This window comes from Cololabis saira, chromosome 1 (genome assembly GCF_033807715.1).
Source record: "Cololabis saira isolate AMF1-May2022 chromosome 1, fColSai1.1, whole genome shotgun sequence".
NCBI lineage: Eukaryota > Metazoa > Chordata > Actinopteri > Beloniformes > Belonidae > Cololabis > Cololabis saira.
The window spans coordinates 3,708,274-3,730,208 of NC_084587.1; the positions used below are offsets into that span (position 1 = coordinate 3,708,274).

Below are 21,935 nucleotides of genomic sequence, written 5' to 3' on the forward strand. Positions count from 1 at the left end.
ATAGAAAACTATGCTGTCATCATATCAGTTCTTCTATCTTCTCTAGGGGTGGGTATTGGGAAGGACCTCACGATACGATACGCATCACGATACTTGAGCCACGATACGATACACATTGCGATATCCCGATTATTATATTCTACATAGTTCACCGAAAAATGTAAAAATGCATTACACATCTTAAAATCCAAGTTGTATATATGTACATCAGATGATAGTGATGGATCTTAAAATCCGAGTTGCACGTTCATCAGATTATAGTGACAATTCATGGGACAAACTGAGTCAAAACAATGTTTTATTATAACTTTACAAGCTAAAGTTACAACATATTTGTATATGTTTTTCATATTATTTACATCATATGAAATTAACATTAAATTTAGTATGAGGTTGCTTTAATTATGTGGCAAATGATAATAAACACAAGAAAGATGGAACTAAAACCAAGGACAGGCACAGTGATCAGTCAGTATAGATATAAATCCATAAATAAATAAACCTCTGTCCATTATTTTTCATTTTTTAAGGACAGGCAATTGTGTTATATAAAAAATAAATCATAAAATGAAATAAAATGTGAAATAAAACCTGAGCTCAGTGCAGGGCCCTCCTGCACGGAGGTAGAGAGTGGCAATGCCCAGGACTGTCACTTAGATAGGAGCACTGGGGGATAAAATGGGAAAAAAATCGGGGATATAAAAAAAAAATTATTATTTTTTTTTTTAAATCGATATTCAAATTTTGAATATCGATATTGAATCGGCTGGAAAAGTATCGCGATATATTGCCATATCGATATTTTTGCCCACCCCTAATCTTCTCCACAGTATGCTAACCCAATTGCCCTTCCTGACACTTCCCTCGGCATTTACCCGGGCTTGGGACCGGTGTTCTGCCAATCCTTGCTACCTGCCGAGAAATGCTACTTTGTGGTTCTGCGCACGTGCACAGTCGACTTTCAAAGTTTGATTGCCACGCCAATCATTTCTTGCACGATGTAAAATGGATAATATGGGATGTTGAGTATTTGATTTTGATCCTTCAAAATACCCATGACATGAATTTCATTACACTTTGTGAACATTATACGATAAAGAGAAAAAAAACCAAATATCGCTTTATTTGATATTCATTCAGTGATTGGCCTTTATTTAACCAGGCAGGTCATTAAGAACATTCTTATTTACAATGACGGACTGGCAAGAGACAAGGAAGTGGTTTAGGGAGTAAAACACAGAAAAAAACAAAACACAAAAATTGTAGCTCTGCAAAAGTAGAAAACCATTAGGTAGCATTTTTGGCAAAGCAGCAAAAAATGGCAGAACACCGGCACAAATAGGACACTGGCTTGTGCCCTGTTGAGGCTGCATTTATTTTATGTCTTTTGCTTTTTTTCTTTGTTTGCTTTTTTTTTTTTTATCAATCAATCGTATCCTACGGCGTAGGCTCTGCGTGGATTTAAAAGGTCCCGCGGCAGGCTGGTGGCTCCAGAGCCTGCACAGCACCGCAGCGCACCGTCACCCGCACCGGCGCTCTCCGCCCTCGCCGGGATGGAGAGAAGAGTCTCCGTAGGGTACGTCGTAGCCTACGGTGTAGGCTACGACGTACCCTACGCCGTAGCCTACGGCGTAGGGTACGCGGCGACGCGCACCATTCTGCGTTGGTGTAACGCGGAACCATAAATCAGCTTCAGTGTGTCTCTGTCTGCTGTTCTGAACTTCTCTGTTTCTCATTTTGCTGGGACGTCGGGTTCCTCCGCCGAGACACAACTTTTGCGGTATGCGTTCATTGTTGTGTCTAAAAATGATGTGCAGTGCCGACCCAATCAGAAACGGTACAGATATTCTGTGATATTTTTTTATATTTATAAAAAAATAAAATGATAAAAAAATAAAGGATCCCCATAACTTTGATTGGGTGGGCAGGACGCACGTTTGGGTGGACACAGCCCACCCCACCCCCCCTAAAACCAGCCTCGATTAAGAGTAATTGATACGATTTTAAAGCCGCACAAAAGGAGTGTTTCCATATAGTTGGACCCAGAAAATAGACATCCCCGGTAGGAATGAGAGATATTTTACCGTTCACGATAAACCGTCAAAAAAATTCCCCACGGTAAGAATTTGTATCTCACGGTAAAAACGATAAATTCCTGTTGATGATGTTTTTGTGTAAAGATGATTTATGGTTCTGCGTTAAATCCACACACAACGTACGTGAAGGAAGGAAGGAAGGAAGGAAGGAAGGAAGGAAGGAAGGAAGGAAGGAAGGAAGGAAGGAAGGAAGGAAGGAAGGAAGGAAGGAAGGAAGGAAGGAAGGAAGGAAGGAAGGAAGGAAGGAAGGAAGGAAGGAAGGAAGGAAGGAAGGAAGGAAGGAAGGGAGAAAACAAGGAAAGGAGAAAGGAAGGGAGAAAAGAGGAAGGGAAGGAGAGAGCAGGAGGAAAGAAGGAAGGAAGGAAGGAAATGAGCCTGAAAGAAAGAAAGAAAGAAAGAAAGAAAGAAAGAAAGAAAGAAAGAAAGAAAGAAAGAAAGAAAGAAAGAAAGAAAGAAAGAAAGAAAGAAAGAAAGAAAGAAAGAAAGAAAGAAAGAAAGAAAGATAAATTCCCGTTGATGAGGTTTTTGTGTAACAAACATGGCGGATCTGAGAGTGAGATAGATTTATATAAAAAGATGGAGTTGAATTGGTATTTTTTTATCGTAATTTTTATTGTTATCAGGATAAATGCCAGAAATTATCGTGATACATTTTTTAGTCCATACCGCCCATCCCTAATCCCCGGATTCATCTTGTGGGACCGGGGAATTAGAACCCGGATTTATCCTTTGGGATCCAGGAGTTAGACAGATTCACCTTGTGGGATCCAGGAGTTAGACAGATTCATCTTGTCCAGGAGTTAGATGGCCCCAGTTTCATCTTGTGGGATCCAGGAGTTAGACGGCCCCGGACTGAGTGACTGATACTGTGATGGTGGAGCCTCAGGCGACCGTGTCGTCCCTTCAGGCCCGTTTGGTTTCCTGCACTGACTGTGACACCTGCTGCTCTGCATTCCTGCCGTACAACCACCTGCACCAAACCCTCTTTGATGAGAGGAAACCGGTTCCCTCTGGTCCCGCCCAGCGCTGCTCCCTCAGAGCCGCCAGGCGGGTTCTGATGAAATCCAGAGGGCTGCTGGGAAACTCCGTGCACGTGTGCAGGCACGTGCACGTCCCACTGATGTCGGAGAACAGAGGATTCTGGGATCAAGAAGACGGCAGGTTTTATTTCCTCGTCTCTGTTTTCCGACGGAGGAGTTACACAAGCGTTTCTTACGAAAGGAGATGAGAAGAACTGAAACAGTTTCACGGTCCGGCTCGGTTCAGCAGGTCCGGCGGCGTCCAGACATGGATCGGCAACCGGTTCCACAGTAGATTGTCTTTTCTTTGACGGGTTCATTTTTGAACATACAGACCTAGGGGTGGGTATTGGGAAGGACCTCACGATACGATACGCATCACAATACTTGAGCCACGATACGATACACATTGCGATATCCCGATTATGCGATATCCCGATTATTATATTCTACATAGTTCACCGAAAAATTTAAAAATGCATTACACATCTTAAAATCCAAGTTGTATAAATGTACATCAGATGATAGTGATGGATCTTAAAATCCGAGTTGCACGTTCATCAGATTATAGTGACAATTCATGGGACAAACTGAGTCAAAACAATGTTTTATTATAACTATACAAGCTAAAGTTACAACATATTTGTATATGTTTTTCATATTATTTACATCATATGAAATTAACATTAAATTTAGTATGAGGTAGCTTTAATTATGTGGCAAATGATAATAAACACAAGAAAGATGGAACTAAAACCAAGGACAGGCACAGTGATCAGTCAGTATAGATAAAAATCCATAAATAAATAAACCTCTGTCCATTATTCTTCATTTTTTAAGGACAGGCAATTGTGTTATATAAAAATAAATTAGAAAATGAAATAAAACCTGAGCTCAGTGCAGGGCCCTCCCAGGGTTGGTAGAGAGTGGCAATGCCCAGGACTGTTAGGTAGGAGCACTGGGTGATATAATGGGGAAAAAATCGGGGATAAAAAATATTTAAAAAAAAAAAAAAAAATCGATATTCAAATTTTTAATATCGATATTGAATCGGCTGGAAAAGTATCGCGATATATTGCCATATCGATATTTTTGCCCACCCCCATACAGACCAGTCTGGTTCTCCCTGGTGGTCCACTTTGGTTCCAACAGTGATGGATAATCTGGCTCTGATGGACCAGGGGCCTCATTTATAAAAGAGTGTGTAGGATTCATACTAGGGATGTCCCGATCAGGTTTTTTTGCCCCCGAGTCCGAGTCCGAGTCCTTTGATTTTGAGGACTTGCCGATACCGAGTCCCGATCCGATACTTTTATAAAACAATAAAAAATGAAGAAGAGAAAAGAAAAGAAAATTATGCAGGATGACCCTTTTATTATATTTTAACATGTGTACTGTAAACTGAGCACATAGGAGGTAGGCAGCTTGAACATTCTTAAGTCAGTATAAAAAATTTTAATGAGCAGAGAGACTGCATCTGCAGCTGATGTGTTGCCTGCCATTACAGGTAATTTTTATTCATCATTTTGTTTGGTAACATTTTATTTATTTTGTTATTTGAAAAGGAGAACTTCTCCTTTTCCTTTTTTTCCTTCTTTTTCTTCTTCTTCTCATAATTTAATTAACTCATCATGCACTTTTTTTTGTTGACTTTGGTACCTGAGTTCTGGCTGTCGTGCGCAATATATCTCAGTGATTGGTTATTTACATCAACAACAACAGACATGATAGCATAGGGCTGCTTCAGCTTCAAAACCAACAGGCGTGCTCTCCGCGCATGCGGTGTATGGCTGCCGCTCCGAGCCCACTACTCCACGTGTGCGTAGGGTGCGCGTCGCCGCGAACCCAACGCTGCAGACTCTGCGTCGGTGCGACGCGGAACCATAAATCAACGCACACGTGGATGTCGGCGCCAGTGAGTATTTTCACCAGACATTTTGACCGGAGAGATTATAAAATACCGGACTGCGGCATATTTTACCGGACAAAGTCCGGCAATTACCAGACAACGGAAACCCTGATATATATATATATCCGATTCCTGATCGGCTCATAACGTCCGAGTCCGGATCGAGTCTGCAATCACGTGATCGACAACTCTAATTCATACTAAAAGTGCACGTGCGCCCAAAATCCGAAAATGGCGTGCGCAAAAAAAAATTTGGATTTATAAAACCGTGTGCACGCACATCTGCACGCAATGTTCGCTTTATAAATCACAGTCCAGCTGGAAGGTTGCGCAGGTGAATTGGCCTCATATCCCGCCCTCTACACTCCCACTTCATACCATAAATGGTCTATGCAAAGCACCTGGCCACTGTATTTGCATATAAATGAGCCTGCTGAGCATGTCCAGCGGCTTCCTGCAGCCAGTTTCTGCTGTGCGTCAGGATAAATGAGACGTGTGTTGAGCCGGTGAAAATACTACCGTACGATCCCCGTTTCTTTTATCTCAGTTTCTTTTTCATGCAAATAGGCGATTTAACAGCAGGAAGTCAGAATGTGCTTCCACATAGATCTATGTGTACGACGCTTCGGCGGAAGAAAAAAACCCGTCAAATCACGCTTCCACATAGATAAATGCAGGTACACTGTGGGAGGATTTAACTGATGAAAATACCCCATCAGATCACGCTTCCACATAGACATCAACATTTATCTATTTATCTCCCTCCCTCTCTCTCCCCCCCAGGCGTCTGGCCGGGCGAGCCGGGCCGCCGGCGCCGGATGATGCTGCTGGTGAACCCGGAGAGCGGGAAGGGGGCGGCGCTGAGCCGCTACAACAGCCACATCCAGCAGATGCTGAGAGACGCCGGCGTGGCCAACACGCTGGTCATCACCGGTGAGTCACTAATACATCATTTATACAGGCAGGAACATTAACATTCACAGATATTCTTTATTTAGAAACATCAGAAATATCGTTTTGAGTTAAGAATAAAAGCCTTCCTACTTGTATTCAACATTTCTTCAGATTAAAAGTAACAAATTATAATTTAAGAAGGCCTAGGTCTTTGAAACATGTGAGGACTAATGTTAAATACTACAGAAGAGAAAAATAAAAATATTTTAGAGGAAGATTTTTTTTTTACATTATGCACTTCGAGAAAAAAGTCGAAATTTTGAGAAAAAAGTCTAAATTTATTTCAACTTTATTCACAATATTTCGACTTTATTCACGAAATTTCGAATTTTTTCTCGAAATTGTATTTCAACATTATTCTCGACAAATTGACTTTATTCTCGAAATTGTATTTCAACATTATTCTGGACATTTCGACTTTTTTCTCAACATTTCGACTTTTTTCTCGAAGTGCACAATAAAAAAAAATCTCCCTAATATTTTGTCTCCTGCATGGCCGTGGATGGGTGGAGCCAGTGCCTCATTATCACAGAGCCAACTTTTAAGGCCATAATAAGGTTATTATCCCTTATATGAGAAACATTGAAGTTGATTTTAGTTTTCTTGCTGGTTTGAGACTAAACAGAGAAAAGTGTTGAGACCCGGCCGGTCTGTTTACCCCGACGTTTGCACAAAAATGCAAACACACGCCGGTTTCCAGCACAAACTGTTTACTCATGATTGAAACTGGACCGGAGCCCCGCCAGCTCCGCCGTTGACTCGCTACCGGGAACACAAATGCCTGGTGAGAGGTAATATTTGATCCTTGTGGACGGAAACAGGCCTGAAAATAACCATTTCTGTGCTGCCGCCAAACACAAGATCACGCTCCAGATTGCACATATATATTATTATTCTTGATGTGGTACAAACCAGGTTTGACCAAAGTACATTTAAGACTTTTTAATACCATTTTTCAAACAAAATCTAAGACCAAAAAGACAAGTCGACTAAGAAATCCAGCGCTGAGGTCGAGGTTGCCAGATCTGACGGGTTTCAGCCCAAACGTGATGTAAAACCCGCCAAAATTATGAAAAAAAACAGCCCAAATCATATATTCTCTATGTTAAAACCATAAATTATTAAATGCGTAATAAATTCCAAGCTTCACAACACCATTAAATAGCCCTTAAAAAAGTTCAGGCTCCAAACAAAGACTACAATTAAATTAAGTAAATTAAAGCAAATCAAACATCAGTGAGTTTATCATGTAAGTTTCTACTTTTCTCTGCCATAATGGCAACTTTTTTATTAATTTCTCCTAAATATTTAGTAAAAACCAGGAAAAGCAGCCCAAATGTATATGTTTCAGCCCAATTGGACTGAAACATGCCCAACCTGGCAACACTGATTTAGAACCTCTGCAGCAGATTCTCCTCAAAACGATGAAATAAACTTTCTAATGATGACTGGATACATTCCTTCCAAAATTAAGACCCTTGGATTGAGATTCAAGACAAATTAAGACATTTAAAGGCCTTATTTAAGTCTTTTTAAGGACCCGCGGCCTCCCTGTGATTTTAGAAAAACCTCTCCAGGAAGAGGTGAAAGAAGAATTGTTCTCCCTCCTGAAGATGTTTCATGCGTCGGATACGACGTCGTACGTTTACATCTCTACTTGAGTGTTTTATAATGTCTCGGTTCGAGGCGTCGGCCGACTTGAGGTTCCAACAACTTAGTAATTGTAGTAAAAGTGGAACTCTAAAGTGCTCGTTGATGATTAAGACTCGGCTTCAGTGCTATTACTAATAATTAATTTTCTCAGCTCAGGGGTCATTATCAGGGTCTCTGAAAAGACCATAGAAATAACATTAAATATACGGAAAAAGGAAGAAGAAAGGGTTCCAGTCTGGGCCCAAATCCAGCTGGGAACTGATCCAGAGGAAACACCAGGAATAGATTGATGGATGGATGGCCTCTCCTTCTCCTCCTCCTCCTCCCGACCACAACAACCAGCCCTGGAAACGGGGGGAAACCCGGGATGAGGTCACCGGCCCGACGGATCAGCCCGGCCGCTTCAGGAGAACGTCTGAAGTCGGGATGTCATAAATCTACGGGCGGCGTGTTTGACCACAGAAATGCAAACGGAGGCCGAGCGGCGGGTTGGCAGCGTTAGCTAGCTCGGTAGCTCCGGGCCAGACGCCGTTCTCAGGCGTTTATACTCCCACCACCTCGGTTCCCCCGCCGACAGTACTCGAGTTGTAAATAAAATCAGGATGGATGGTGGATTTTATTATATGGGGACAGATAATTTGTGCTGATTATAAATAATATATTACCAATAATAGCAGTGACCAAAACAGCTGCAGAAATACTGCAGGAATGACATAGCAGCAGTTAAATGCAGCCTTCTGTAAGCTTTAAATATCCACTGGGCTTACATCAAATACATCAAAACACAACAATAAAAAACACTTTTCTGAACTTATCAATATGACTCTGTCCTTCACAGGATAAGTAACATGGATCACTGCAAAAACTCACAATCTTAACAAGAATATTTGTCTTATTTCTAGTTAAAATGTCTTATTTTAGTAAAAAAAAATCTCATTACACTTAAAACAAGACTCATCACTGGAAAAAACAACAATTTTCACCTGTTTCAAGTAGATTTTCACTTAAAATAAGTAGAAAAATCTGCCAGTGGAACAAGATTTTTTTGCTTGTAATAAGAAGATAAATCTTGTCCCACTGGCAAATTTTCCTACTTATTTCAAGTGAAAATTTACTTGAAACAGGTGAAAATTGTCAAATAAGTAATTTTTCTGGTGATGACTCTAAATGTTGAAATAGCAGTAAAACCACATTCATTGATGAAATGACATAAGGGATGGAAAGGGGGGATGGCAGTTTTACAGGGGGGATGATTTGGACCGTTTTTATTTCAGGGGGGGATGATTTGGACCGTTTTTATTTCAGGGGGGGATGATTTGGAACGTTTTTATTTCGGGGCATCCCCCCTCATCCCCCTCATCTCCAGTACTACCCGCCGGTCCGATCCCCACCAGCGCCGGACATCAGCAGGATTCAGCAGGTTCGTCTCTCCCCGGTTTCCATCGCAGCTGCGTCTTTCTTGAATCTAAAAAACAAACACGTTTCCAGACACTCAGAAGAAGACTGACGATAAACTTTCAAATGCAGTCGTGTAGAAAAGTTAACAGCTTCTCTTTTAACCTCGTGTTTTTGTGTTGAATATAAAATAATCTGATCGTGGTGGTTCCTGGTGTTGGACAGAAACAACCTCAGGAAAAACATATTTATATTCACACAGACAAACTTGATAAAAATGAAGCCAAAAAGTTAAAAGAAAGTGGAAAAACATCATGTGGGCAATACTAAGTACCCCTCAACAGTTAGATGATCCACATTTATCAACAGAAACTCTGGGTAGATGGTTCCCTCAGCATCTTTGATTGACAGCTGCGTATTTGATTGACAGCTGGATGCTCTCATCAGCATCTTTGATTGACAGCTGGATGCTCTCATCAGCATCTTTGATTGACAGCTGGATGCTCTCATCAGTATCTTTGATTGACAGCTGCATCTTTGATTGACAGCTGGATGCTCATCAGCATCTTTGATTGACAGCTGGATGCTCATCAGCATCTTTGATTGACAGCTGGATGCTCTCATCAGCATCTTTGATTGACAGCTGGATGCTCATCAGTATCTTTGATTGACAGCTGGATGCTCTCATCAGCATCTTTGATTGACAGCTGGATGCTCTCATCAGTATCTTTGATTGACAGCTGCATCTTTGATTGACAGCTGGATGCTCATCAGTATCTTTGATTGACAGCTGCATCTTTGATTGACAGCTGGATGCTCATCAGCATCTTTGATTGACAGCTGGATGCTCTCATCAGCATCTTTGATTGACAGCTGGATGCTCATCAGTATCTTTGATTGACAGCTGGATGCTCATCAGCATCTTTGATTGACAGCTGGATGCTCTCATCAGTATCTTTGATTGACAGCTGCATCTTTGATTGACAGCTGGATGCTCATCAGCATCTTTGATTGACAGCTGGATGCTCTCATCAGCATCTTTGATTGACAGCTGGATGCTCATCAGTATCTTTGATTGACAGCTGCATCTTTGATTGACAGCTGGATGCTCATCAGCATCTTTGATTGACAGCTGGATGCTCTCATCAGTATCTTTGATTGACAGCTGGATGCTCATCAGTATCTTTGATTGACAGCTGCATATTTGATTGACAGCTGGATGCTCATCAGCATCTTTGATTGACAGCTGGATGCTCTCATCAGTATCTTTGATTGACAGCTGGATGCTCATCAGCATCTTTGATTGGCAGCTGGATGCTCATCAGTATCTTTGATTGACAGCTGGATGCTCTCATCAGTATCTTTGATTGACAGCTGGATGCTCATCAGCATCTTTGATTGACAGCTGGATGCTCTCATCAGCATCTTTGATTGACAGCTGGATGCTCTCATCAGTATCTTTGATTGACAGCTGGATGCTCATCAGCATCTTTGATTGGCAGCTGCATATTTGATTGACAGCTGGATGCTCTCACCATCTTATTGGTTCCTGCCCAGAAAAGGAAGAAGAGAAAAGTATCATTTTAATTCAGGGATGTTGTTTTTCATGAGGACTCTTCTGTGAAACTCATTTCTTAGTTTTTCTTCAAAATTTAAGTCATTTTCTATTTAGATTTTGTTTGTGGCCTCAAAAATCCAAACAACACTTTATTTAGAAATAAATTAAATATTATTTGAATTAACTTTCATACAGAAGCGGTTTTGTGGAATAAGAGTTAAATATAATGAACTGAACCTCAGACGGGACCCAGGGGGGACCCCTTACCCCCTAACCCCCAGTTTTGGTCCTTCACCCACATAGAGCCTTTAGGCCAGGAACCGGCGCTGGTGTCACAGCGACGGCCCGGGTTGAGGGGGGGGGGCGGGGGGGCAGGAAGTGTCCGTTATAAACACCGACCAGCCCTCTGGAGTCTCTGAGGATCTGATGAGCTGTTTTCTATTCCTGCTCTCTGAAAACAGAGACAGGGAGGTAAATGTGGACACAGCGCCGGCGTCTGGTGGAGATCTAACCGAGGGATTTATGCAGCCGTGGGAGGATCACCGTCAGATCCAGCTCGTTCAGCTGAGGTTGGGGGGATATGTCATCGTTAGGAGGAGCCTGACTCCAGGTAGAAACGCTGACGACATTTTACTGGAAGAACAAGAAACTGCACATAAATAAACCATGAAATGTGGGCAGAGCATCACCTCGGTTAATGCCCCCCCCCCCGGGGCTTCCTCCTGCAGTAAACTATTACAAGGTTTAGCCGAGGAAGACACTTCCTGTTTCCTACCATGGCATGCACTAAAGTCAAAGTAAAAAAAACTTGGATACTCTCAGTACCATAATATTACCATCGCTGGTGTTTCATTATCGTAATATGCATTTTTTTGCTCAAGTCACTTTCAGATACAATCCACACACTGCTTTTAAATGCTGCTAAATCTATTTTGCTACTATGTATGTTTAATGTTTGTTCCTTTGTCTGATTATATCGTTTGACTTAATTGTTTTTATATTTTCTGTGGGGACTGCGGGTGGAAACTAGCATTTCTGCTAAAACCCGGTGTGTTTACTCTGCTTAATGTCGTGTTCATTAATATGCATTGTCCCGTCTAAAGTAAACTTAAACTTAAAATTAAACTTAAAAAAGGTCAGTCATCTTTATTGTCAATTTTTCACAAAATACAAGAAATCGAAAGTAGTTTCCCTCTAGTCCGACATTGTCCGACAAATAAAGATAAATTACGAGTAAACAGCAAACAGATTTAAAACTAAGTTAAATAGTAAAAATAGTTAAAATACTTTATACAAAGCGCTCTTTTCTTCGTTTGTGATTTTTTTTTTTGGGGGTTGTTTTGGTTTTTTGGCACAATAGTTGTCCTTATTTCTTTGATTCACTGTGACCGGAAAAACTGTAAGCTAAACAAAGTATCAGCTAGCGCTCTGGGGGGGTTTTGCACCGCGGAGAAATGGAGTGACGGAGAAGTCCGAAGGATTCACGGCAACGGCGTAGGTTCTGCGTTGCTTTAACGCAGAACCTTAAATCAGGCTTTAGAAGCAGCCGGAGGTTTAATGACCTTTGACCCCAGGAGGTTTAATGACCTTTGACCCCAGGAGGGCGTCCAACAGAGACGTTCATGTTTCCGGTGTTTGTGTGTTGCAGAGCGGCAGAATCACGCCCGGGAGCTGGTCCGAGAGGCCGACCTGTCCCAGTGGGACGCTCTGGTCATCATATCGGGGGACGGACTCCTGTACGAGGTGAGACTTTTGTACGAGGTGAGACTTCTGTACGAGGTGAGACGGAGGCTGAGGCTTCCCCCTGGAAGACTCCAGGTGGGTACTCTTCCACCAGGAAGACTCTGGAGTGAAGAGTCCCCACCTGGAGTCCTCCAGGAGGACGGACTTCAGGTCCTGCAGCTGATCCAGAGTCTCATCACTGGGTTGAAATGGTCCATGAAGGAGGTTGTGAATGTCAGGTTGAGGACCCATTACTGTTTCTGTCCCCATGTGGACCTATTTGTGGACCCATCGCTCAACATCTGTCTCCATCTTGTACAATAATTCCAACGGACTACTTTACACCTGTCAAACTTCTGGTCGGGTGTCGGTCCAGACCCGCTGGGTTCTGCAGAACTAACCTGAGCTGTTGCAGGTGATCAACGGGCTGCTGGACCGGTCTGACTGGGCGGACGCCGTCCAGACACCGCTGGGGATCCTGCCGGGGGGGTCGGGCAACGCGCTGGCCGCCTCGCTGCACCGGTACTGCGGGTGAGTGGGTTCTGGGGGGGCAAGGGTGGACAAGGTAAACCAGACCGGGGTCACGTGGTTTCAGCCATGTTTTGAAGGCTGGACCACAAACATTCAGACCCAAACAACGGGCGGTCGGACAGTCGCTCCAGAGAGACCAGAACCAGGTGAAGAACCAGTTATGCTTAGCTCCGGCCCAATCATCAAGCCCCAGCTTAGGTGTCTTAGGAAGTCTTGACGGACAAACCTCTCCCCCGCCTGACCGGGCCGTTACCCTGCCCCCCTCACTCCCACGCTGCAGGATCCGGTGTTGTGCATTCAGAGATGCTCTTCGCCACCGGCAGAGGATGCTGCACCATGAACAAAAGAGAAAAAAGAGAAGAAAAGGGAGGAGAAGGGGGGGCCAGCACAAGAAACTACAGGAGCGACTCTAACACACTAGAGTTTACACTACCTAGAGATTTACCAACACCAGCTAGAGGTTTTAAGTTTAGTTTTAAAGGTGGAGGTGGTGTCAGCCTCCTTAACCCAGATTGGAAGTTGGTTCCAAAGTAGTGGTGCCTGATAGCAGAACACCCGCCCTCCAAATCTACATTTGGATACTCTAGGAACTACGAGTAAACCTGCACCCTGAGAACGGAGAGCTCTGCCAGGAACATAAGGCACTATCACGTCTTGCAAATAATGCGGAGCTAAGCCGTTTTGGAATTATACGCAAGTAATACAGTTTTGAATTGGATTCTGAATTTTACGGGTAGCCTATGGAGCAACGCTAACACTGGAGAGACGTGGTCTCTCCTGTGTTAGCGTTATAAACCGTCAGACCCGTTTCACCAGAGTAAACCGGGCCGGGTCGGCTGGTCCGGTTAAATAAAATCTCCGGTCAGAAAACACTGGAAACACAGACGAGCCCGTTAGGAGTCATGTCAACTAGAATCAGGATGATGAATATGGACGATGTCTCCATGGAAACGCCCGGTCATCGGCTGGGGGCGGGGCCAGCAGCAGAGGGGGCGGGGCCAGAAGCAGCTGTGTGGTCCTGACCTTCCACCTCGGTCTTCGTGGGGCGTCTTTGTTGCCCGACCGGTCCGTCATGTCCCCCCCTCCGAGCTGTCAGATTACCCACAAGGCTCTCTGTTCCTTAAAACCCCAGAAGAGAAAAACCAACCAGCTCGTGGAGGCCGTGGTTCAGTCGGGGGTCAATGAAACAGGTTTATGACAGACATGGAACTTAACATATTTCTGCTCTGCCTAATTATAATTTTTTTTTTCCTGTTTTTTTTTTCTAATACTCATCATTGTATGAAGCTTTTTTTTTTAAATTAATATATACATTATATATATATATATATATGTATGTATATATATATATATATATATATATATATATATATATATATATATATATATACATACATACATATTCAGAGGTTTCTTCAGTATTCACATCCATTATTCAGGTAGAAGTATAGATACTAGAGTTTAAAAATACTCCTGTAGAAGTTCAAGTATCAACTCAAGTTTTTTACTCAAGTAAAAGTATAAAAGTACTGGTTTCAAAACTACTTAAAGTATAAAAGTAAAAGTAATGTAAGGGGGAAAAAGCCATTAAGGACAAAAGCCATTGAAATGAATGCATCTTAGTATAATGTAAATATATTAAAGAAGCATATATGTGTACTATTGAGCATTAACATGTGTTAATATAAATATATTAAAGAACTATATATGTGTACTATTGAGCATTAACATGTGTTTCAGAGAGCAGCAGATATGATGACTAGTTGCCTATAAGTATTGTAATGGTGCAAAAAGTCAAACTTCATGTTCATGTTATCATTTATCCTAACCTTTATTGGAATGTACATCCAAGTTTAGTTGCAGGAATCTGAGGGAACGGATGTAAGAACAAAACTGGACAAGAACATCTGAAACAACCACAACCAAATTCACTCTATCCGGATGGAGCAATTTAACTGGATAGTCTTTATTAAAGGCCCAAATGAAATAGAGGCTGTTTTTAAAATGTAAGGAGTAAAAAGTACAGATAATTGCGTGAAAATGTAAGGAGTAAAAGTAAAAAGTCGTCTGAAAAATAATTACTCCAGTATAGTATAGATAACCAAAATTTCTACTTAAGTAAGGTAACAAAGTATTTGTACTTTGTTACTTGACACCTCTGTACAAAGCCGCCTGGGAGATTTGCGAGGCCCTGTGCAAAATGGCTGGGTGGGGTGTCGAGCGTGAGCGTAGCGAGCGCGCGCAAAATTTTGGGGTTTTTTCGGGTCGGATCGGGTGTCTATATGCGCAATTTTAACTCTCCAATTATCAAAATACTGGATACCTTCCCCTGCCTCATCATCATCTCTTGCCTCGACGCGGGGCCCCACGGCTGCTTGAGACCCGGGCGGATCGGTGATTTTTGTAACAAATTTATCAAACGAGCCTTTCAGAGAGGCATTAAACTCTTCCATTTTCTCTAGTTTTTTTTCTTTTTTCATCCCCTGATGGAAATTTCCTGAATCTGTCACGTTCTCTCGACATTGTGTGACAGTTTGTTCCAACTCCACCGTCTGGATCAGAGCAGCTTGTGTCTGCGCTTGGTCTGATCCGTTGTATTGAACAACAGACACGCGCATCATTGCACATATATTTATTGATATGCACAGACTAGTACACATTTAGGTCTGTAATGGAACGTGACTGTTGATATTTATAAGGGAAAAAAGGAAAAAAAAAAAAAAAACGGCCCATAGTGCGAGGCCCTGTGCGGTCGCACGGTTCGCACACCCCTTGCGGCGGCCCTGCCTCTGTATATATATATACACACAGGGTGACATCCGCTGATAGTCTAAAACGCGAAAAACAGGGAAACGCACAACGAGCACACAAGCCTTTGAGATCTGTCAGAGAAAAAACAGACAAGAACAGCTTAATTATAACGGTACTTTAGGTTAAGTTATGGATAAGTTTAAATGAAGGAAGTTATGCTTATGTTACGTCATCACGTTGGGGCTTATGGGTGTGGCTTTTGGTTGTTATTTGGTTGGTTGTGGGGGCGGGAGGTAAACAAAGGGAAGTGCTCATATACTTTTTGTTGACCGTCACCGTTTTTCTTTGTTTCAGACAAACGAAAATTATGACTAAATATTGTCGTCAACGAACCTTTATCACCTGAGGAAAACGAGACACAACGAAAATGCTGGTCATGTGACGATAATTAAATATATAATGCAATATCGTAGAGGAATAAAAGCCAGACTTTATTCTTCTTGTTTACTGTCGGCGTCTGTTCTGGTCCGGTCATCTCTTCTCCAACTCCTCAGACGTTTTAGACGGATGAGTTATCCACCGTGGGTAGGGCTGGGCTATATATCCAGATTTTAATATATATCGATATATTTTCAAACGCGATATGGTACGAGACAATATCGTTTATATCGATTTAAAAAAAAAAAATATGATTTTGATATAGCTTTGATACAACCGTCAACCTCAGTGGAAAAGTCTGCCTGTTACTGTCTACATTGTATTAATTGCAGTGTATTTTAATTTAATTGTTATGCAGGAAAGGGATATTTGTTTTATTTTATTCAAGAAGCATTTTTATTCTATATATGCAGGCAGTTTATTTTTATTTCATTTGTTTTATACATGTTGATATTGTGCAGACCTCTGTTAATAAAGGAACCTGTGTGACATTTGGCACGAGGCTTTGTATTAAAACTGACTGTTTTTTTAAGGGTTTGATCAGAAAAAAATGATGCTAACAGAGATGCTAACGGAGATGCTAACGGAGATGCTAACAGGAGATGCTAACAGAGATGCTAACGGAGATGCTAACAGAGATGCTAACGGAGATGCTAACAGTGATGCTAACAGAGATGCTATGCTATAATGCTCTGGGGGAAACCCCAATTATGGCACAGAAAAATATTGATATATATCGAGTATCGCCATTCAGCTAGAAAATATGGAGATATGACTTTTGGTCCATATCGCCCAGCCCTAACCGTGGGTCCGCTGAGGTGACCGGACCGGTTCTGCGGTTCTGCAGGACCGTAGAGCGGTGATCTTGGTTGTGTTGGTGCTAACTGTGGTTTCCTCCTGCAGGGGCGGCCCGGTCTCCGGAGAGGAGCTGCTGCTGAGCTGTGGGTTCCTGCTGTGTCAGGGGGCCCCGGCCCCCATGGACCTGGTGTCGGTGCAGCTGCCCGGCGGGCCCGGCGGGCCCTGCGGCCCCGGCGGCCCCTGCGGGCCCCGGCTCTTCTCCTTCCTGTCGCTGGCCTGGGGCTTCGTGGCCGACGTCGACATCGAGAGCGAGAAGTACCGGCACGTGGGGGCGGCCCGGTTCACGGTGGGGACGCTGGTGCGTCTGGCGTCTCTGCGGGTCTACAAGGGCCGGCTGGCGTACCTGCCGGCCTGCAGGGACCCTGGCGGCCCGCCGGGCCCCCGGAACGGCCCTGCGTCGCGCTGCGGCGGCCCGGCGTCGCCCCTGAACCCGGACTCCGTCCAGCCCCGGCGGTCCAGAGACCTGTCCGGCGGTAAAACTCATCACAACTCCTGCCACTCCAACAACTCCCTGAAGGTGCGGAGGAGGACGGAGGCCACGCCCCCCCGTGATGTCACAGCCCCCCCGGGCCCGCCGGGCCCCCCGGACTCGCTGCTGCCCCCGCTGGACCGGCCGGTGCCGGCCGACTGGGTGACGGTGCAGGACGAGGACTTCGTGCTGGTCCTGGCCATGTACCAGTCCCACCTGGCCGAGGACCTGCTGGCGGCGCCGGACGCCGCGCTGGACGACGGCGTCATCCACCTGTTCTACGTGCGGGCGGGAATCTCCCGCGGCGCGCTGCTGCGGCTGTTCCTGGCCATGGAGAAGGGCGCGCACCTGGCGGCGCGCTGCCCGCACCTGAGCTACGCCGCGGTGCGGGCGCTGCGGCTGGAGCCGCGCGGGCCGCGCGGCGTCATCACGGTGGACGGGGAGGTGGTCGGGTACGGCCCGGTGCAGGCCCAGGTGCACGGACGCCTGGCCCGGCTCATCAGCGGCCGCGGCCACAGGACGCTCAGCTGACGGAGCCGGAGCCGCCCGTTAATCCGGTCCAGGAGGTGCCGGTACGACGACGGTGGAGACGACCGGACGATCGGATCTGTTTCAGTTTCAAACCTCGTAACGCGGAGCCACCGTGTTTGTTCAACACCCGGTTCTGAGATCAAATCCGTCTCTGCAGCTCCATCTGAAAGCTCGTTCAGGTTCGTGAGAACCTCCGTTATCTCTGGCGTAGCTGCGTAACTCCTCCCTCCCGCTGGTGTTTTTAGCATCATGAGCATTAAAAAGCTTCAGCTAGCGTCGTGGCTGAAAACTGAACCGCTAACCGGCCGTTTCCATGGAAACACGACGTTCTAACTGCATAGCTACAAGTTGAGGTTGGCGTAAACGTTAAAAGTCGGCGGTGACTTGGTGCCGCGCGGCTTCATCAGGTTAGCCTGGCGGAGCCGGCCAGGGAGGGTTGAGACGTGCAGTTCCTCAACTCACCACTAGGGGCGGTTTCTAAAGTTTATTCTCCATAAAAACATTTCAGATCATGACAATTGTACGGTTGGATTATAAATTTGTTTTATAATCCAGTACGGAAGCATATTGCATTCACTTGAGACAAAAAAATCTGCTCTGTTTTTCTGAATTAACGAGATAATTATCGAGAAAAGTTTTAATGAAAAAAAATCGCAAAATCCTGAGGTGCCTGCGCAAAGTCGACAAACAAATAACAATACCAGCTATAGAACTTAAAGACAAGAGTATCTCCCAACGTTTCAAACCAAAAGAAAATTAAAACTTGATTAAACTGGACAGGAACATGTTTGTTTCCATTAAATCCAGCTCTCTAGTGAATGACAGATTCTTGCAAGTTGTGGGGAATCTGTTAATTCAGAAAAACAGAGCAGATTTTTTTTAATTTTAGCTCGTTAATTCAGAAAAACAGCTCAAGTGAATGCAATACGCTTCCGTAATCCAGTGCTATAATTAAAAAAAAAAAAAAAATCTTATAAATTTGCCCAAATTTATGTTTTTATTTGAAAAATCTGCATTAAAAAATTTTTTTTTTAGTTATGGCTCTGGTTAGATGTTAGCTGTTTAGATAGCATTGCTTCACTTGGGTTCTGAGCTCTGACGGTAGCTCACACGGCGACGGCGCGCTAACGCTCAGCGGGTGTTGCTTCTGACGTTCCTTCATTGTACTGTAAACGCAGGACCGGGGGTTGGGAAACGTCGCCATGCCTTTTATTTTCACTGCGCACTTTGATACCACCCCCCGTTAGCACCGCGGCGTCGCAAAACAGACAGGATGTGTCCAACATGCGGTGAAACGACAGACGGCTGGATTTGATCTGAGTGATTGTAACGTGATATTAGTTTAGCATCACAGAGTAGCATGTGCTAGCCAACTAGCAGATATATCTAACTTGGTGAGTGAGCCGAGGTGGGCGAGTCCTCCAGACGCTCGTCAGCTCCTGTTCGGGGCAGATTCTGATTTTTATAAAGATTCCTGGAGGGCAGAAACACGCCGTTAGCTTCCTGCCGCTACGTCTTCTTATGAAACGTCATTAAGGATTAGCTTCGTTTACACGTCCCTCCCTTAATCTGTAAATCTGAGGTTCATCACACGCCCCGTTTTCCGCTCTTTAACTACGCAGTCGCCAACCAAAGGAACGTTGTTTTTAGCCCGCTAGTTATTTGGTTTTCCGTTGCTAGCTAGCGCAGCATGTACACTCGCACAATTTAGCATTTTTAAACGCAAATGAAGCAAAAAAACACGGGAAGGAGGAGTTTCGCATCCCAAATAGGCAAATAAAGGGAGCAGTGATGTCATCATGGCGTAGCGACTGTTTTTACCGCCGGTAGTTTTTACGTTACCGGACACTTCGTCCAAAACCAAATATTTTGATGTGTCTGAGATCTGATTGGACGGTTCAGTCGTGTTCTTCATCAGACGTTAACTCAACGACCGTCTGAAACCACGGAAACCTTTTCACTGTCCGTGTCAACGCCTGCAAATGTCATATCTGTGTAAACGGTGACTTTCCAAGATGTCAGTTTCCTCCAGCGGGGTTTCCGGGTGGATTTTTCCGGGGGGGCGGGCCGTTACGGCCCTGAAACGTGGCCTTCAGGAACCGTTACGGGGTCAGAAACAGCCCTGTAGGAGGAGAGGTGATTCCTGAGAGACTACGTTTCCATGCATCAAAATTCAGGTTAAGGTCAATATTCCGGTTACTGAAACATTGGGGATAATGTGTTTCCATGCGTGAGCTAACAGTTAGTCCGGTCAGTCTGGTTATTCCGGTTAGTAACCCGTTAGTCCAGTTAGTCCGGTTCAGCCCAACATGTTACTAAATACCACGTTTATCAAAAGATTTGGTTGCTGCCATTGTTTTTGCTGTAAATGACATTTTAGTATTTTATTTAGAAAAATAATCAGATTATTTCAGATAACAGTTGTCTGATTTGTCTAAGAAAAGTAACTGGCGTTCGTACAAAATGCTGCTTCAACTTTTCTCTCACCTTCTTGTAAATCTTCTATCCCGGTACTTTCTACCGTCTACAAATGCAGAAATGTTCATATCCTTCATTACATTTATGAAGTGATTAGTCTCCTCCTGGTCTTGGTTTCTCCGTGTTTAGAAGAACTTCCTGGACTCAAAAGACCAGGATTCCTTGTGAACAGAGCATGTGCAGAAAACAGATTCCTGTTCCGTTTGATGGGGATATCCCGTTAGGCGTTTACATGACCCAATATTCGGGGTTTAAAAGGAGTAACCCAGGGCTCATATTCGGGTTTTTAAAAACCTGAATATGAGCAAATTCTGGTTATTCAAAGGGGTTATTGGTGTTTACATGGCCGTGTAACCGGGTTATTGCCAATATTACGGTTAGAAAAGGGTTTTTTTATGCATGGAAACGTAGTCACCTTCAGCATGAACCCACTCACTCCTGTCTGGGGGGTTTGATGTGGAAACCTGCCTAAAACCTGGACCAGGAACTAATCCTGCAGGAACTTCCCCGGCGTCAGTGATCAGGTCTGATTCCTGATCAGTTTTGACTCTAAAAGCAGGACTTTGTTCCTCAGCTGCTGATTGATGAGCTTCTCTTTTGTTTCCTCCGTCCCAGCAGCCCCCCCTGCTCCTCTGCTGCTGTTTTCCTGCAGACCCCCCCACTACGCCCCACTAAACCCCCCCACTAAACCCCCACTACGTCCCCACTACCCCCCCTGCAGCTCCTGCTGCAGCTTCATGCTGCATTCATCACCAACGTGTCCTTATCGCTGCAGAACCAGAGAACGTGATGCGTCTCCGATCTGTTCATGTGAACATTAACGTGGGGGGGTTGGGTTGGGTTGGGGTTGGGGGGGTTGGGGGGTAAAACAGCCGGCGAGGGCAGGGCCGGACAAAGAGGGGGGGCAGATATTGACTTGTTAAATGCTGCATGAGGTGGGCGGGTCGTGCTTTATTCCTCCTCGCTACCCGGAGCCATCAGGGAGCGTTAATCTGTCCGGGAGGCCAGATGGTTCCAGAAAAACCAGAGAATAAGAGATTCCACACCTCACCGCTCTGACTGTTGGGTTTCTGTCTGTAAAAAGGCACAAAAACCTCCTTTTCTCTACCTTTCTGCTTGTTGCCAGTGCCGTTTTAGAGTCAAGGTCGCCGTCCTGCTGTTCCTCCGATCTGCAGAAAATCTGCAACAAGTGCATCACGTGGGAACGGTACTTGAAAGAAACAGGAACTAAATCAAAACCTGCTCTTTCAGGGGATTAAAAAAAAGAAATAAATGTCCTGCGGCAGAAAGACGCTAAGACGCTGCAGCTGGAATGTTAAAACTAGTGGAGTCAAAGAGGAAGCAGCTTGTTGCATCTGAAAAACTAAAGCCCCGCGCTTTAAATCTGCAGTAACCGCAGCCCCGGACCCCCCAGTCCCCCCAGTCCCCCCAGTTCTCTCCCAGTCCCCCCAGTCCCCCCAGTTCTCTCCCAGTCCCCCCAGTCCCCCCAGTTCTCTCCCAGTCCCCCCAGTTCTCTCCCAGTCCCCCCAGTTCCCCCCAGTCCCCCCAGTCCTCTCCCAGTCTCCCCAGTCCC

The 21,935-nt window shown here is 44.5% G+C and overlaps 1 protein-coding gene across 1 annotated transcript in view; it reads left to right on the forward strand.

The window, feature by feature from the left end:
• The window catches only part of LOC133448961 (sphingosine kinase 1-like), a 42,667-nt gene extending 21,496 nt beyond the window's left edge, over positions 1–21,171 (forward strand). Inside the window, exons 2-5 of the mRNA XM_061728036.1 lie at positions 5,808–5,957; positions 12,233–12,327; positions 12,722–12,837; positions 16,930–21,171. Of these exons, the coding sequence (XP_061584020.1) occupies positions 5,843–5,957; positions 12,233–12,327; positions 12,722–12,837; positions 16,930–17,884 (1,281 nt within the window). The 5' untranslated portion in view covers positions 5,808–5,842 and the 3' untranslated portion in view covers positions 17,885–21,171. The remainder of the gene's footprint in view (positions 1–5,807; positions 5,958–12,232; positions 12,328–12,721; positions 12,838–16,929) is intronic.
• The last annotated feature ends 764 nt before the right edge of the window (positions 21,172–21,935 follow it).